At 35.2% G+C, this 18689-nt stretch overlaps 1 protein-coding gene across 1 annotated transcript in view; it reads right to left on the bottom strand.

The window, feature by feature from the left end:
* The window catches only part of LOC149805881 (sodium-independent sulfate anion transporter-like), a 141519-nt gene that overhangs the window by 33098 nt on the left and 89732 nt on the right, over window positions 1-18689 (bottom strand). Inside the window, exons 12-15 of the mRNA XM_089950622.1 lie at window positions 18283-18333; window positions 16657-16717; window positions 14451-14506; window positions 7969-8109 (exon numbers count right to left, since the gene is read on the bottom strand). Coding sequence (XP_089806748.1) covers window positions 7969-8109; window positions 14451-14506; window positions 16657-16717; window positions 18283-18333 — 309 coding nt within the window. The remainder of the gene's footprint in view (window positions 1-7968; window positions 8110-14450; window positions 14507-16656; window positions 16718-18282; window positions 18334-18689) is intronic.

Raw genomic sequence — 18689 nt, 5'->3', positions numbered from 1 at the left:
CATTGTTCATTGTGTTTTTAAATTCATGCATCTAGGAAAGGGTCCTATTGCTTCCATTGAATAAGCATTGTTCATTGTGTTTTTAAATTCATGTATCTAGGAAAGGGTCCTATTGGTTCCATTGAACAATCATTGTTCATTGTGTTTATAAATTCAAGGATTGGGAAAGGGGTCCTATTGCTTCCATTGAATAAGCATTGTTCATTATGTTTTTAAATTCATGTATCTAGGAAAGGGTCTTATTGGTTCCATTGAATAAGCATTGTTCATTGTGTTTTTAAATTCATGTATCTAGGAAAGGGTCCTATTGGTTCCATTGAATAAGCATTGTTCATTGTGTTTTTAAATTCATGTACTTAGGAAAGGGTCCTATTGGTTCCATTGAACAATCATTGTTCATTGTGTTTTTAAATTCATGGATTGGGAAAGGGGGCCTATTGCTTCCATGGAATAAGCATTGTTCATTGAGTTTTTAAATTCATGGATTGGGAAAGGGGTCCTATTGCTTCCATTGAATAAGCATTGTTCATTATGTTTTTAAATTCATGGATTGGGAAAGGGGTCCTATTGGTTCCATTGAAAAAGCATTGTTCATTGTGTTTTTAAATTCATGTATCTAGGAAAGGATCCTATCGCATTCACCAAAGGATCATTCTATTTTTAAATTCATGGTTTGTATCAACTAGAAATCGCTGAAACCCCTGAAAAAATAGTGAACTCATGGGTATTTCTTTGTTGCTGAAACAAATATGCCTCTTTGATGGAAATATCAGGAAATTTTGAAGCAAAACACATACAGTGAAACCTGTCCTAATGGTCACCTGAGTTCAGCTGTCACTTGGTCACAATGGCCATTCTCATCTCCCCACAGCAAATGTCCTATATAAATGTCACGTGATCAGCAGTTATCTGTTTTCCGTGGTCAGGACCCATGTGTTTATTTATAAAGCAATACTTTCACTCTGCCTGCTGTGGTCACTACAGCATATCAGCAGTGACCACTCCAAGTATGCAAATTAAACTTCTTTTGTTTGATGAGCAAGGCATGGCATACGTGAAGGTATATTACATGAACTGATGTTTAAATGTTTCATATTTCGATTATACTTACCATAATCTAGTTGAAGTCAAAGATGTCTGACAAAACCAGATTCATCAAGAGACGTCAGCATAGTAGTCCATTATCCAACAAAATGATCACTGACAATTGTTCTACTGTTGATGAATCTGACTTTCTGCAATGTACAGCCACAGTGACAGGTTTCTGATTTTGTTCTCTGAATAATATGTTGAGAATTATGTGTCCTTTTGTTCTTGTACAAACAGTGTTTGATTTTCATTTAATATTTTCGCATTTTTGTGCAACAAAAATTTAAAACGTTTATTGTTATTTGCTTTCTGATATCACTGACATTTAGGTTGCGAGATTTGTATAGTCACATGACTAGAAATGCAAATGGTGAGTAACCGGTCAAATTTTATCAACTCTAGTTTTGTTTCATCTGACAGTGGATTAAAGACATAATGATTATAATACTAAAAATTTCTCAGAAAATAAATCATTTTCTTACATGTTTCGTGTAGGTAGATGAATCAATGTAAAATTGTGTAAGTTTGCTGGCCCTGTTGGTACATTGATACCCAAGCTGCCATTGCAAATTCCAAGTTATAAGCAATCGACTCTAACCATACACCCCAACATAAATGAAGAAGTATCAAAAATGGGTTGTGAAGGTGTCAGAGGAAACTCGGACTACAGTTTAAGTGATCTTAACAATAGCTCCAAGAAGCTTCTTTTCATTCCCACATCATTAAAGAGGTTGCAAACAAAAGCTGACTGTCTTTTGATCTCAGTGAGTTTTAGCAACTCCTTAATCCATCATGTGTGTGTGTGTGTAAGAGAGAGAGAGAGAGAGAAAGAGAGAAATGTATAAATGAGAGCAGGTACACAGTTGTAGCCATCTTGATTTGACTGGGGTGTATTTCAATTACCTGTTTGGTTTTATAAGACATTAAATAAGTCACTTACTGATAAATGCACACAGGTTTTTCTCTACAAGTCAAACAAGTCAAGTGAGGATACAGTATCCTTGTATGGATCTCATTTCATTACCTTTACTTATTTGCTTTTGATAAAAAGTGAAACTAAATATATTGGTAGCATACAACTATTACAAATAATAATAATATATGTGAAGTAATAATAATACTAATACTATTAATAATAATGCTAATGCTTTTGATTCATAGTGGATAAAATTGTCATGAACGAAGTTTGAGAACCAATCCTGCATTAAGATGTCACCTATCTACAATGGCCAGTTATGCCTTTTACCATGGGTGGTTGATGTAGACAGGTTTCACTGTATTTGGTTATTTGTACCCATGTTAGTTTATTATTTTCAAACTGATTTGAAGATATCAATAAATTCTTTTCCAAATGTGAGGGTAAGAAGAGGCATGATAGGAACTTCATAGCTTGCACTAGGTCCTGTTGATGCTCTTGATGAAGTGTCCAGAGAAGACAGGAATTTCATTACAAAAGTCTGATTCCTCATGAATGCCAGCATGTTCTTAGCAAGGAAATCAGGCACCATCATGACTGATGCTTACCCATCTTGTCAGAACTGTATGTAGTTTGAGTCTACTGATAGTGCATGTATTTTGCTGATTCTGCCTGCCATTCACTATTGCAGGGAAGAAGCAGGTCATATTTGAAAGGTGACCCAATGAAGCCCTTGAGAGTGGTTCAAATGGTGTCATGTACAGCCAGGTTAGTAGCCATGATAGGTTCCACTTTGGGCAAAGTGCTAATGTCTTAGAATATGCGGAATCAAAATTCAACAGAAGATTGGATAGGTCTTTACTCTCTTTCAAGATGGCACCAATTGCCAGTGATCATAGAACAGTAGTCTTTAATTGTGATTGGTGCTAGCTGTTTCTCATCAAAGAGCCATAGCAGGGAGTTGATGCCTGAAGTGGAATAATGCATTATTGGACAGACCACTGTGTGAAGATTTTCCATTTGTCTTGGTATGGCTTTAAAGTGGAGAGCCATCTTGCTTGAATGATTTTACCACCGCTGGTTGTGACAAATGTTTGTTCCTGAGGGCCTAATAAGATCCAGGCACACAGATTCAGCAACTCTGGTTTGGGAAGATGGGACCATTTTAATTTTCATGGAGATTTTTATTGATACAAGATATTTCCTAATTGAATGGAGAAATCAGGATAAGGCAACACTCCAATTCTCTTGATTTCTGCATCATCTTCAGAATCAGGTGTTGGAGGGTAAATGTATGCAGCCTGACAAACTTGAATGTAGAGTTGTCATTGAAGATGCCACTTTAGAAAATCCCAAACAAGAATTCAAAGGTCTGGGGACTTGGTTCTGCCTTGCCATTTGAGATAAGCCACCACAGTGGAGTTGTCAGACAAAATGAGAACTCCCTTCCCATGTCAATCCTTCTGCCACCAACAAAACGCTTTTGAAATAGCTTTCGTATAAAGAATTTTGATATGTAAATGATAATCCTGAGAAGGCCAAAATCAGTGGCTTCCTGGAAAGATGGAATGTGTGCACACCCCTGACCTCTGTGCTTACATCCATGCAGATTGTGATTTCCAGAAGAGGTATACCTGACATGAGCCAAGTAAGCCTGTCCAATCATCTGAAATGGAACCTCATATTTGTGCAGATTGTGAGAAGCTGGTCCAATGTGCAAAGTCTCGGCATCCATTTGGACAACATAATCTTTTGTAATGAACACATAAATTAGCGGGGCCCTGAGTGGCCGAGTGGTCTAACGCGCTCTCCGTTACGGATCACTGCCATCTCACCTCTGTCTGCGTGGGTTCGAGTCTCGGATTCAGCCAATGTGGGTATGTGAGAAAGCTTGCCAGTAGCTTCTCGTTGGTCGGTGGTTCTTTCCGGGGTTTTCCCGAGTTCTTCCTCCACCATTAATACTGGCCGCCACGTATAGCCTATCGTGTGCTGAAAAATGGCGTCAAACCCTACAACAACATAAATTAGCAAGCTGGGACTAAGAGGTCAAAAACAATTGCCATTTCTCTACCTATCCACTTTTGTTCAAGAGAATTGTGGTTTTCACTGGTTGTAGATTCAGTAGAATTGCTTCCCAGTGGCCTGTTCCTAGGGTCATACCTGTAATCATTTTATTGATTACTTTGAAATAAAATTCTGCTTTAGCCAAGGCTTTGTGGGAGGAAAATTGGTCTGCTTGATGGATTGTGTGTGGATTTTCAAAATCAACCTGACCATTAAAGAAATTAGATGACAAAAGTTGGGAGAGGCAGTAGAGAGCACTGCATCTCATTCTACCAGTTGTAAGTTCACAGCTGCTATTACATCGTTAGTTAGAGTATGTTGGGCAGCTCTGTTTAAGATTCCATGCATGTCCCATGGGATTTGGGGTGGGAGAAGGTAAACTGTGTTCTGCCTGTTGAATGATCTCCGTAGATAATAGATTCCACATGGACCCCTTGGCTACGATGTTGCACACCAACTGCTGTGTGTCTTTAAAACATGTCTAATCCATGTGTACAGAGGATGGCTTTGTAATCCCCAAAGCTGCCATATTTTAGTCAACTGCTGAGGTATCCAAATTGAGAACTGTTTGGGATTTATAGAACTGCCAACTAAATTTCAAGGGAAGGCATCTTTGCAAGAAAAAGATGTGGTTGACATTTGGGTCCTGTAATTTATAATATAACCAGCCCAGAACATCAGTAACTCTGCCAGACTGCAGAAGAAATTTGAAAGTAGATTTTTCCATTTTAGTTAGTAATCAGCTGATGCTGGATCTTGTGGTTGTTGTAGAGTGGGAAAGAGGACATAACTCCGGTGGAAAACAGCTTCAGTTGAAGCCCATAAGGATAAGTCTTCACACATCAAGTAATATCTACTAATGATGAGGGGACTTGCAAGTTTGCATAAAGGTGTTGGAGCCAATGTTTTTTTATGGTACGTATAAAGTAGCTGAGAATGTTGAGGATGGTGGCTCACTATGTACTCATAGAACTTCCTGAGCTAAATACGTAGCTCCCAGGCTGTTGCTAAGTACAGGCTTCCTATGAACTGCAAATGATTGAGAACAAAGTGATGTGACATCTCTTGGAGACTGAGGCACTAAGCTGAGCATCATACCTGTGTGCATAGTGGCACTATGTGGGTTAGACTGAGAGTGCCTGTATAACCTGGGTTCATGATACTAAGCAACACTCTTTCTTCTGGTGGCTGATACTGTGTGATTGAAGATGGTACCAATCACTGAAGATGGCACCAATCCCTGTATCAAGGCGAGTTCATTGTAACTGACACCTAGGCGGGCAGATAACTTTTAGTTTTTTAGCCAAAAGGTTTTAGCCAGGGAGGGCTGGATTTGTGAGGCAGTAGTAGCTCTCCCAAGGAATTATGATTGTTAAAGAGGAAAAAAAAGCTTTTATGACTTTAGTCATGTTGATGATCATGCTGTCATGATCTGAAACTTAAAGACATTCAGAATCTGCATTTGTACATGCATTAGTGCTGATTAAAAGTAAAATTCTATAAATGTAAATATAAAGAACTGCACACAAACTTTAGGAAGATAAGCCATGCCAGTATAAAAATGAAGTATTTAAAAATAAAAGGTACATAGTAAAACTTTTCTTAAAAAAGGTACAAAATATAAAATCCTTCAAATATTGGGTCAAAATGTGTAATAAAACTATTCTCTCAAACATCCAGGTATTTCTCTGGTAGTAGATCATCATAAAGTCTGTAATTAAGTTGACATCAAAAACATTTTCGTCACAAGTTGGAAGCTAATGCACAAAATAAGAAATGTGTTCCACTATTAGTGGAAATGTATGCACTGTGATAAAAGTTCACTCTTCATTAGTATGCAAAAGTTCAAATTTAAGGAGTTACACACTGTGGTCAAAGTTCATCATTCAAGAGGTATGATCTGTTGTCAAAGTTTATTGTTCAGGATGTAAGGAATGGGGTCAAGGTTCACCCTTATCAAGGTATGCACTCTGATCAAGGCTGAGTTGTATGTTTGAATCTGGTATGCAGATTTGCAAAATACCATCTCATCTATACTAATGATTCTATATGAGGTATACCACTCTCCACTGATGGGTTTGACTTGTGTAAATATATCCATATATCACAGCATGGAAATGTGCCATCTTTTCAAGTAGTTTTGACAATTTTGATACGATTTCAATCCTTGATTCCGATATGGTATTTGGCAACAAGTGCATTTAAATTTCATGGTAAAGTTTCAAAATTTCAAGCAATGAACTGTTGATTCAATCATTATAGAGTCTAAATTTTTGTTGCAATATTCAGAGCATCATATAGATATATGCCTATATATTTGGTTTAAAATCTTGTACTACTGATGCTAGAATACTCAAAAGTATCCACTAGAAATGACTCCCTAACCCTGAACCTTTTCAAAAAAGAAAAAAAAAACAACAATAGCCATGTAGCAAAAAAGCAAATTAGTAATACTTTCAATTCATTATTTTTTAAAAATCTGAAACAACTAATGCCAACTTTTGTGTCTCAACAAGCAAGTGACTAAGAATATGATCTAAATACAAATGCTAACCAAGGAAATCTGAGCTGCATGCAAAGGTAAGCACAAAGTATTGAAACATGAAATATAGGCCACAGTGATATAGTTTTCACTAAAGGCTGTATTAGTTCTCATTATGGAAATTACATACCCAGTTATGAAACTCCACAGACAAGTGAATGAGAAAATGGACTGAATGCAAACATTAACCAAAATCAGTACACTAAGATATATAGGTTACAGTGACTTTATTTTCACTGAAAGGTGTTGCACTCCACATCGTGTATCAAAATACCAACTAATGTGACTTCACTGATAATAATATCTGAGAAAATGACCCAAACATAAACCCTAACCTTGGCTAAACACAATGGTTAATCCAAAACACCTGAATGTAAAATATAAGTCAAAATGACGTAGTTTTCATTGCAGTCTGTACTACTCCTCATGATACAGTTATAAACCAAATTATGTGACTCTACATGCAAAAGTGCCAGTGAAAATGGTCAGTTATCTATATTTAACTGAAAGAAGTTGTACTATGCATGAGGCATCAAACTACTAATTAATCTGACTCTTCAATCAGTGTCTGAGACAATGACTAAAACGCAGATCCTAACCTAGTGTAACAGCTATATGCAAAGTTTAAACTGAATCACTGGGGTATGAAATATAGGTCAAGGTGCCCTAATTTTTACTGAAATGCACATCACTTCACATGACACATCTTAATACCAACTTATCATTGATAGTAATTAAATACAAACCCTAATTTAAGGGTTGCTGCTAGGGGTGAAACAATACACCTGTGTCATGTACTGATATAATTAACATATTAACTTGATGGTGTTTCCATCTTTTGAATGTCTGTCAGTAGTAAGTGATGCCTTTTTATAAAAACAAGGCAAAGGACTAATAGTTTTTGATGACTGCTGAAGATTAAAACAACTTGCATATGGTAAGTATCATTTTGTATAGATTTTCCACCACTTGTATTGATATGTGTATCATTGCAGCAAAAGTATCAATGCATCAATACACTGATGAAACATTTCACCCCTAGTTGCTGCCAGACGGATGGATGGACATAGAATGACAGGCAACATCAGTTCATAAGTAGGAAAATTGCTTTGCAATTTTGCAATCCAGCCACAAATGACCAGCTCTAGTGAACATATGCTTTAAATGTTACTATATTTTGCTTGTACACAAAAGCATGCCCAAATAAAACAACTCATACTGTGTTTTGTCATTGCATTCATTCCATACATGATTTCAAGCAAAGTGCATGAACCCAGATCTGTCAGTTCATTATGTAATTGCTGATCTGTATAGTTGGTTGCATGTCATAAATGAGAAAATATGGTGAAAGTCATACTTTTGACCCTCCACAGCTTTAAGATAATCTCATAATCCACCATTTGTAGCACAGCGAATATGATGACTGCAGACAGGGCGGGGTCTGGGATGTAGTAGAACCAGGGTGTCAGGAACCACAGAGCTATGATTATAATAGCACCTGGAAGAAAATAACATTTGTTTGTTATGAGAGAATGTTTATTAAATATAAACTTTATTTTACAAGACTTGATGACAGAGCTGGGTACTGTGAAAAAGTTTGTACCATGGTATTTCCTAATGTACTGTGATACCTACCACAGTATACTGCAATTATATTAGGTGCCAACAATTCAATGTTCTGGGCCAGGGGCCAGAGGCCTGACAACCTTTTTGTCAGTCAATAACTGGAAAAATATCTTGCTCTGATTTATAGCAAAAGAAGACCATATTATATCCATGATATTATTAGGACAAAATAAGACCATATTATATCCATGATATTATTAGGACAAAATAAGACCATATTATATCCATGATATTATTAGGACAAAATAAGACCATATTATATCCATGATATTATTAGGAACAAAATAAGACCATATTATATCCATGATATTATTAGGACAAAATAAGACCATATTATATCCATGATATTATTAGGACAAAATAAGACCATATTATATCCATGATATTATTAGGACAAAATAAGACCATATTATATCCATGATATTATTAGGAACAAAATAAGACCATATTATATCCATGATATTATTAGGACAAAATAAGACCATATTATATCCATGATATCATTAGGACAAAATAAGACCATATTATATCCATGATATTATTAGGATAAAATAAGACCATATTATATCCATGATATTATTAGGAACAAAATATTCATAATCTTCAGATAAAAGAACAGAATGTATTTCAGCTGAAATGCAAATTGCAGCCCTATCCTTGAAAATTAAATAGCGAGCACTTTACAGTAGATGAATTTGTTATGTATATGTTAATTGTTGTATAAGGTGCAATCTAAAAGCTGGAACTAAAGTAAGATGGTTACATTTATACTACAGCTAATACTCTGAAAAAAACTGTGCTGACATTAGAGAACCTTTTGATATAAATATAAAATGTTGCTACTCAAGCCTGCAATTTTCTAGCTACACCATTGCTATAACAGGCAGGGAAACTTTGAGTGGGATGCCAACACCCAGGCAAGGTATTTATCAGAGACGGCCAGTAAAAATTCAACATACTTACTCAACAAATGAGAAAATATTTAAAGTACTTCAGAAATTACATATAGTTCAGACAAGTACACTCCTGAAAACTGTAGGATGATTAACAGTCTTACAAAAGAATACATAACACATTTACATATGCTAGTAATTATCTAAAAATATGTGTTTGTTTGTTGTTTTTTAAAAATCCAAATATTTTCTGAAAGTTGGATTTTGGCTGCATCTGTTTCACAACAATTGATTGGCCACCACAACAGTGTACACGTCAGGTGTCAAAGATGTGATTAATGGATCATAAATTAATTTGTGACATACAACTGTTTTGTAAAAAAAAAAAATTGAATTATTTTGTCACGAATGTCATTCAAGTAGCAACAAGATTCATCAGGAATTTCCATTCATTCCTTACTGACAGAAACTACCAACATACTGAGACAGTGGAAAAAGTACCATGGTATCTACAATGGAAATAAATGCAGTAGTACCTGCATACCAATAATACTGCACACCTGTTTGATGATATACCAGCCTCTACAGATATGTCACCTAAAAAAGGAATTTTTCAAGTTATAACCATGTATTACCTTACTAATTCCACATGTAAGTGAAACTACTACCTTCAGTATATTTTGGTCATTGTCGTTGTTGTTGTTGTAGGGTTTAACGCCATTTTTCAGCACAAGATAGGCTATACATGGTGGCCAGTATTAATGGTGGAGGAAGAACCCTGGAAAACCCAGGGAAGAACCACCGACCCACGAGAAGCTACTGGCAGGCTTTCTCACGTACCAACGTTAGCCGAGGCTGAGACTCAAACTCACGCAGACAGAGGTGAGATGGCAGTGATCCGTAACGGCGAGCGCTTTAGACCACTCGGCCACTCGGGGCCCCTATATTTTGGTCACAGTATTCTTTAAAGTTTTCCATCAGCAGTCATTGATACTTCCAAGATAAGCAAGGAAGGTAATATAATCCTATGAGACATTGGATCTAATGTCAGTTTTGTTTTTGGGAACTGAACTGATGATTATTTTACTGTTTACTTGATAGCTCCTGTAACAAATTTACACATTTTTGAGTATTTTGCATTTTGGACTGCCATTTTGTTTTTTTATTTCTGAAATCTAATCTCTCCTGCTGAAATATTTCTTCAATGAGGTTGTAAAAATTCTAATTCATATTAATGCATAACAACATGACCCTAAAGTTTAGGAGTCATCCATTTAATTGGAAGATGAAATCTTGAAATAAAATACTCTACTGGTATAAACGTTCACTAAGATCTATCAATTGCTTCAGCTTTCTCAAGTAATTCATGTTCTGGAGTGGGGGAGATTTTAAAAGTATGTCATTGCCACAAATGTAGAGAAATGGGAATAGGCTGCGAATTCTCACAGCTTACAATATTTATTTTAAGATCAAGCCAATATGGTGAAATTTCTTTGATTCAGCATCCATCTTTGATGATATATATTGTATGGCCTGTTTTGTCTCTCTGCACTCTTTATCTCAGTAAAAGTAGCAATTCAGTTAACAATTCTTCCACATTACAATGTAGTTCTTTTACACCTTTTTGGTCAACAAAATGGATTTGATGACAGTGACAACTCTGCACAGGCAACCATGACTTCTTTCTTTCTTAAAGTATGTCCAGCCACTCCCGTATATTTGTCCATAATAACTCAAGTATTATCACATGCAAATGATACACAGTTCTCCAATGGAACTCCTGTTTTCCCAAATCTCTGAATATTATAATAATATAGGTCCACAGAAAAATATGTATGTACATGGTTTAACATCACATCAGTGTGCACCTTTTGATTTGTCATGGTGGTCATTTTGGATGTCTGACTAGCACCATTTTAATTTAGGACTAACTAGACATCGTAAAAAGACTTTTCATGAAAACTCCATGTCAGTGTGACCATCCACCTTGGAGAAGTAGTAATAAGGGGATATTTAAGATGGCCGTCACAGTGGCCATATTATATATCATATCAAAATTAATTTCATTTACAACCATCCACACATCAGTAGATGTCTTCTGGTGAAAACATGTTGATATGATGTCTCATTCAGGGGACTTTCAAGACAGCCACCATGATGACCAAACTGCAATCATTTTCATTTAACTATACACCATAAACTGGAAACTATTTGTGGGGTGTTTCTGAAACCTTATCTATTTTCTTAATCATCTGTATACAAGACACATTTACTTGAATTTATTCTGAAAAATGAGAGGTCTGATAGAAGACTATTTCGAATTGGCAAAGATCAAATATAATGTTTTAAAATTTTAAACATACATGGGTATAATGAGGGGATTCAGAATTTTTGCAGCATTGGGCAGATTGACTTTTATAGCTTCCAGATGAGGACAAATTTGTATACCAAAAGTTGCAACAAAATTTGGTTTTCAAGCATAGCATTTTTGTATTTGGGCCAGAACACAACATTATATGTAGGATTAGAGCATAGTTCTGTTGTGTACTGAAATACTCATTTCAAATATCTATGATAAATTCAGTGCTAATTTAATTTATCTATGGTAAAGTAAGTGCTAATTTCATAGATCTATGGTAAAGTAAGTGCTAATTTAATTTATCTATGGTAAAGTAAGTGCTAATTTCATAGATCTATGGTCAAGTAAGTGCTAATTTCATTTGTCTATAGGAAAGTAAGTGGTAATTTCATGGATCTATGGTAAAGAAAGTGCTAATGTCATTTGTTTATGGTAAAGTAAGTGCTAATTTCATAGATCTGTGGTAAAGTAAGTGCTAATTTCATAGATCTATGGTAAAGTAAGTGCTAATTTCATTTGTCTATGGTAAAGTAAGTGCTAATTTCATTTGTCTGTGGTAAAGTAAGTGCTAATTTCATTTGTCTATGGTAAAGTAAGTGCTAATTTCATTTATCTAAAGTGATGATTATTTTGCCTCTACCTCAGAAGCTTTCTGAAGCCTGAAAGGCTCCCAGACAATATCTGAGTCCCTGATTGTGTATTGCATCAAGCTTCTGCAGGTATGATTTGCATGCTGATCCATGCTCAGTTCATACTAAAGTCCTGATTAACTAGAATAAGAGTATTTGGTTGGTTCCCAAATCTGTATTTGCCACAGCTCATAGTAAATCCAAGTTTTTTCACATCTGTCAATGACACTGAATATGCTCAAATATTCCTTGTCCTGTTTGGTGGATACACGTTCTCTACAGCAGTATTTCCTGCTATGTGACACCAAAAAAAGAGACTGTAAAAAAAAGAGACTGTAAAAAGCAATGACGATCATGATGTGTATTTTGTCTGGTCACAGGCAACCAATTATTTTGTGTGCTAACAGCCAATGTCTGGTGGTATATTAAATACTGCATTTAAATGAATGAAGGTTGCTGACTGATTGAAAATAATTATTAGTAAACACTGTGGTAACTGTTTCAGAAGAAGCCTTTTTATGGGAATATTGTATGAAATAGTAGGAGAGAACTTAAATTTTCATTTCTACCATAATTACTCTGCAGTGCAAACAAAAACTGGATAGCCCAAAGTCCTTTTATTTTCAAATACAGCCCCTTTTGTATTCTAAATGAGGACTTGTTGGAGAAAAAAAATAATTTGCCAGCGAAAACTTCATTCACAATGATGAAATGTGTACATTTATTTTCAAGATGTTGAAAGAATGGTAAATTATTAATATTTATTCACATGTATGCCCCTTACCTTTTGGACGATCGTCTACTTTATCATACTTTTATTAAAAGTTGTAAACTTTGTGTACAAAGCAAAACTTGTGACCTATGAGTGATGGAACAGATTGCCTCAGTTACCTATAATTAGAGCTCACAAGGCTTTAACATAAATGGGATTCTACTGGAGGTAGGATAAAATACATTTTTGGATGTTTATGTGCATTACAGAATCCAGCCTGAACCAGTCTAGTGGGTACAGGAACTGTTCCAGAACTTTTGTAACTATTACAATGATGCACGGCTGAGTAATAGGGCTATGGTTAACATGTATGCATAATAAGCTGTTAATTGATTATTTGTTGTTGTTGTTCTAGGGTTTAATGCCATTTTTCTGCACAAGATAGGCTATATATGGCGGCCAGTATAACTGGTGGAGGAAGAACCCTGGAAAACCCAGGGAAGAACCACCAACCCACAAGAAGCTACTGGTAGGCTTTCCCACGTAGTCACACTAGCCGAGCCATGGACTCAAACCCATGCAGACAGAGGTGAGATGGCAATGATCTGGAACAGTAAGCGCTTTAGACCACTCGGCCACTCGGGGCCCCGTTAATTGATTACTTTATTGTTGTAATCTGGAGAGTTTAGGCTAAAGGTAGGATGATTATTAAGGTATCATAAGTAATGAAGGAATCAAATCTGGTCTGTGGTGGCTTTTGAGTCTTTGATTAAAAATTGGCTATCTTTTGGCGGAAGTGAGATAGAAAGGAAAGACTGACTAAAGAGTCATTAGAAGCATAAAAACCTGAGTATGTGTTCTGATTTGTTTGATTTTGTTTTTTTATGGTTTTGTTTGATTGCTATTGTGTTGTTCAAGATATTTCAAAATAAATTTAATGAACAATAATTGAGCTGTCCCTCACTCATGCTTACACAAGTTTAATGCAACACTGGTTAATCATAGATGGCACCTATTAACAACATCAAAAGTGTGCAGAGAAACTGTATAAAGCAAGACATACTTCAGATGCTAATGAACATCAACACTGCTGATGCAATGAGTAAAGAGGACATTGTTAAAGCAATTAGACAGTGGCTGTCCTCAGAACCTGGAGAGAAAAAAATGCTTTACATGAAATATTTTTAGATCTGAATTAACATACAAGCTTTTATCTTTTCATATTTTAAGTACAGCAATTGCAACATTGTGTGACAATAGTAAAAAAGTAGGTCAGTTTTGGGCATAAGTAGACTGGAGTCATGGCTTGGGGAATTTTCATGTCATTTTCATTGCAATCATGGTTTCCTCTTGGAGAGACCATTCACAGGATGCCAGCATATTTTGCTATTCTTACCATTTGGGTATGGTAATTTGGCTAAGAATTACAGTGCTATGGAAAAAGGCTTAGCCGTCTGGGCCAAAACCAGATTTACTATGGTGGTTCATCTTCTGTTTCTTGCAGAAAATGGATATATACAGTTTTAAAAACCTCACAATTTTTGTGTACAAAAATGAATTATGATATAATACGGAAATCAAATTGACCTGCAGGCTAACCTATTAGTGAAAATTACTTACCAGTGAAGATCCCTGCCGCTGGAGTCCGGACTCCACTCTGAGAGTTGACTGCTGTCCTGTTGATAAAAACAGAATTAAACTTAAACAAAATAAAATTCTGCAACAAGCATTTTCACTGTTTTGGAAAAATACTGTACAGGCCATAGAATTAATTTAGAATGAGAACTACACACATTTTTCTTTAATGGCTCTAATGCTGTTCCTTGTATGTAGGTAACAAAAATGTCCAGGTACTTATGCTATGCTATACGCTTCATGTGCCTTAAGCCTGTTCCGCTGTCAATGGTCAATTGCTTTGATTGCTGAAGAGTTGATTGGCTTTGCTTTAAAATAACAGGCCTCAGTGATGTCTTGTTCTATCATCCACCATTACTGCATGACTAAGCAAACCATTAGTCTCATAAACTAATCTTTTGTACAACTCCCATAGCAAGTAATTATCTGGCTAAACATTTACATCATAAACTGAAATACACTATACATGAATGTTTACTAATGGAGTAAAATTACACATGGGATACAAATGCTGAGTATGAGAGTTACTAATGGAGTAAAATTACACAAGGGATACAAATGCTGAGTATGAGAGTTACTAATGGAGCAAAATTACACATGGGATACAAATGCTGTGTATGAGAGTTACTAATGGAGTAAAATTACACATGGGATACAAATGCTGTGTATGAGAGTTACTAATGGGGCAAAATTACACATGGGATACAAATGTTGTGTATGAGAGTTACTAATGGAGTAAAATTACACATGGGATACAAATGCTGTGTATGAGAGTTACTAATGGAGCAAAATTACACATGGGATACAAATGCTGTGTATGAGAGTTACTAATGGGGCAAAATTACACATGGGATACAAATGTTGTGTATGAGAGTTACTAATGGAGTAAAATTACACATGGGATACAAATGCTGAGTATGAGAGTTACTAATGGAGCAAAATTACACATGGTATATGAATACTGCACATGAATGTTTACTAATGTAGTAACATTAATTCTGACTATACAGCTCTCTTTCTAAGTCCCAAACTTGCTTATAATGCAGGCTGATATGCGAGTCTCATTTTTTTCTAGAAAATGCCAAAAGAATTGGTAAATATTCGATGAACATGAAGAAAATCATAATCAAAACTGGCAACTGAAACTTCTATATAATGCCTGCTGTATCATCAAAAATGGCAGTTAATGCCTGGAAATTTGAATCACCATCATTAAATTCACATCTTTTAATAAGTGATATATTTTCTTATATATTTTATATCTTAGCACACTGTAATTAACAGCATCTAACATTAATTAGTAGTTTATCCTATTAATTAACAAATGTGATCAATGATACATGGGAAGTAAGATAAACAAGTACTCAGTGCATAAAAAGCATTCTTTCACAGACATGGTTAATTATGGAGAAGCAAGTATCAAAGTTTGTAATGAACTTAAAATTCCTGAATTGGCAATCAGAGGTTTGCTTAAGGATGATCAGAAAGTCTACTATTACCTGAAATGGTATTGCAGCATCAATATTTTACTAATATAAAACAAAAATATGGAGTTTCAATGTTGACAGCTGTTGTCTCACAAATTAATTACCCAAAGATTTTGAAAAAAATGAAAGCTTGTTTTTGTTGTGAATCACCGGAAACACTTGAATATATCCATAAACAGTGACAAAATACACAGTTTTCAGTGCATGGAGTAAAGTTTTTTTAACAATCTTTCAAATGCTGGTTATCTTGAAAAAAAGTTAATTTAAACATAAAGTGAATCCCTTCCTTAGAAGGAGCATTTTATTGACAACTGTTCCCAATACAATTATAAAATGAGTATTAAACATTAAACAGTACCCCCAATCCCTTTGTCTTCTTATTGTTGATGTCCAGCCAGGATGGTGTCCCCTTCTTAATTTTTACCTGAGCATCTCAGGCCCCATCTTAAACTGTGGTCTGTGTTTTGGACTCTGTTGTGTGCAAGTTATCAAGGGAGAGGTGCATTATGATCATAAAAATGACATCATCAGCTAAATCAAATCCTGTTCATATCATGTTGGTATTCCAAATCCACCTTATTTTCAGATTGGAATCAGTTTTAAACACATTTACAGAATCCCCCCTCTTAAATTTGATTTTTTTTCAACTCCCAGTAGAGTCTGGCCGAATAAGACTTTTAATTTCAATTCATAAAAAAGTGTACCTTGAGAAACTGCCAGTTATTGGGAAGGATGAAACAAAACAACTGATCATGTTTGCAATACCTACAAAGAGAAAAGAGTAATCATTTATTTAAAGTAAAATATTACTAGACTTGTAATGCTTTTAAAGTACATGTTTGGCAATATTCCTCACAGTGGGTTATCTCCCTTGCTTGGATAAGACTGCTACCATCACAAGTTGAAATCTGTTAAAAACTTATAAGAATGCTGTTTTCTCAGTTAGATCTTGCTTTCAAAAGAATTTGTCAAAAGTAATGGATAAAATAAAAATATAACACTTAATCTAGTCAATCTAGTGCTGTGGTTGAACATTTTTGTAAACAAATTCACTACTACAATAACAGAAATGACATTTCAAAATGAGGCTGACTCCAGGGTGAAGTAGTTTTTGCAGGCAGTTGTTTTTATTTACATCATTTATGGTACAGTTTGATGTTCTGCAGAATATTGCAGACTGCGTGATGATGTATTATATATAGAGGATCTAACACAAATGTTAATTTTACTGGAATATGAAATTAATAAAATGAATTGAATAATATTATCTACCATTATCTGCTTGACAAATTACAAGTGTTGTATTATCTGTGTTAACATACCCACATCACAAATAATATCATGCACAGGTAAGGTGTAATGACCTGGGTTTCTGAATGTATTTCAAAATCATTAATGACACAGCAATTTTTGAAAATATTATTTTTTTCAAACTATATCTGTTCCAATAATATAACAGTGTTCTTTCCCAACATTATCTCTAATCATTATCTAAAATGTGAAATGAGTAAATAATCAATCATATGAATTAATGTGGGATAGGAAATCAAACCTTCAGGATCAGAATTTGTGGGCAGGAACTTGCCAAAATCCCATTCCTGCCACCAGTTTCTGACCCTTGAGTGGGATTTCCGTATCCCACACCATTGCTAATGAAGGATTCTATTATTTTCTCATACCTATAAATGTTTGATACAGGCTGCACATGTTAGAAAGGTGTATGTGATACACCTATCTCACATGAGGGCTCTCAATGAGACTATAGATTATTCTTATGAAGTCATGAATGTCTGCAGTGTTTTAAGTGTTTGTAATAATGAGGAAAAAATCCATAGTGCCAGAGCTATTAGTGCAAAAAGGGGTAAAATAATAAAATTTAATCTCTCAAATATAGTGAATTTCTGAATCTGAAAATTCAGTGACACTAACAGTATGATTCAGAGTGGTACCAGAGACTAAATGTGGCCCACACTCATAAAAAATGTCAGTTCTATAATTACAAGATAATTGCTATAATATACATCACATATGGCACACAAATTTTAAAGTTTTTGGTTCATGTGCCCATGGTGTTGAAGATGCAGGAGCACCCTGTTATAATTTACAGAAAGAAAAAGCAGTTCCCATCTTATAAGAACACAAGTACTGTGATGGCCTTAGTTATAGGGAAGGGCTGGATGGGGGAGGGTGTCTTCTGTTCAGTGTGCACTATCTTGGTGCAATATAGTAGCCAATTAGGTGGTAGTCTTTCTTGAGCAGGGGATTATAAAATCATTGGTGGGGGGAACAACTGTATCTGTGAAAAAATGTTTTTACCGTCCATATCTTACCTATTGCCAGAAGTTCCTGATTGGGGCGGATCTTATAATTATTCTGCCGAGCTAAAAAGAAAGAAAAAGAAATCTCAAGTTATTTTTTTCATGAATGTCAAAATTAGATTTCTGCAAAGTTAAAGAAACCAAAAACTTGCAATAATGATAAGAAGTCTATTTTCTCTCACTTAAATCAAACTTTAAGATTTGATAAATTCTGGATACTTATTCTGCAAGGAATCGTATTTATAATGTATACATTTATGTACTTGAGGAAAATTCATTAAGTTTGCAAATATTGTCAAATTATGATCTCCCCTATTTCTGGTTGGATATTATGTGTATTTTTAAGTAAATGATAATGACTTTAATACAGATCTCACCATGTTTCTAAAGGAAGAGGCCAAAGAGGGGATGGGGATGAT

This window comes from Sinohyriopsis cumingii, chromosome 2, assembly GCF_028554795.1.
Source record: "Sinohyriopsis cumingii isolate HCF-2022 chromosome 2, ASM2855479v2, whole genome shotgun sequence".
Lineage (NCBI taxonomy): Eukaryota > Metazoa > Mollusca > Bivalvia > Unionida > Unionidae > Sinohyriopsis > Sinohyriopsis cumingii.
This window is presented reverse-complemented; position numbering and strand designations above follow the sequence as displayed.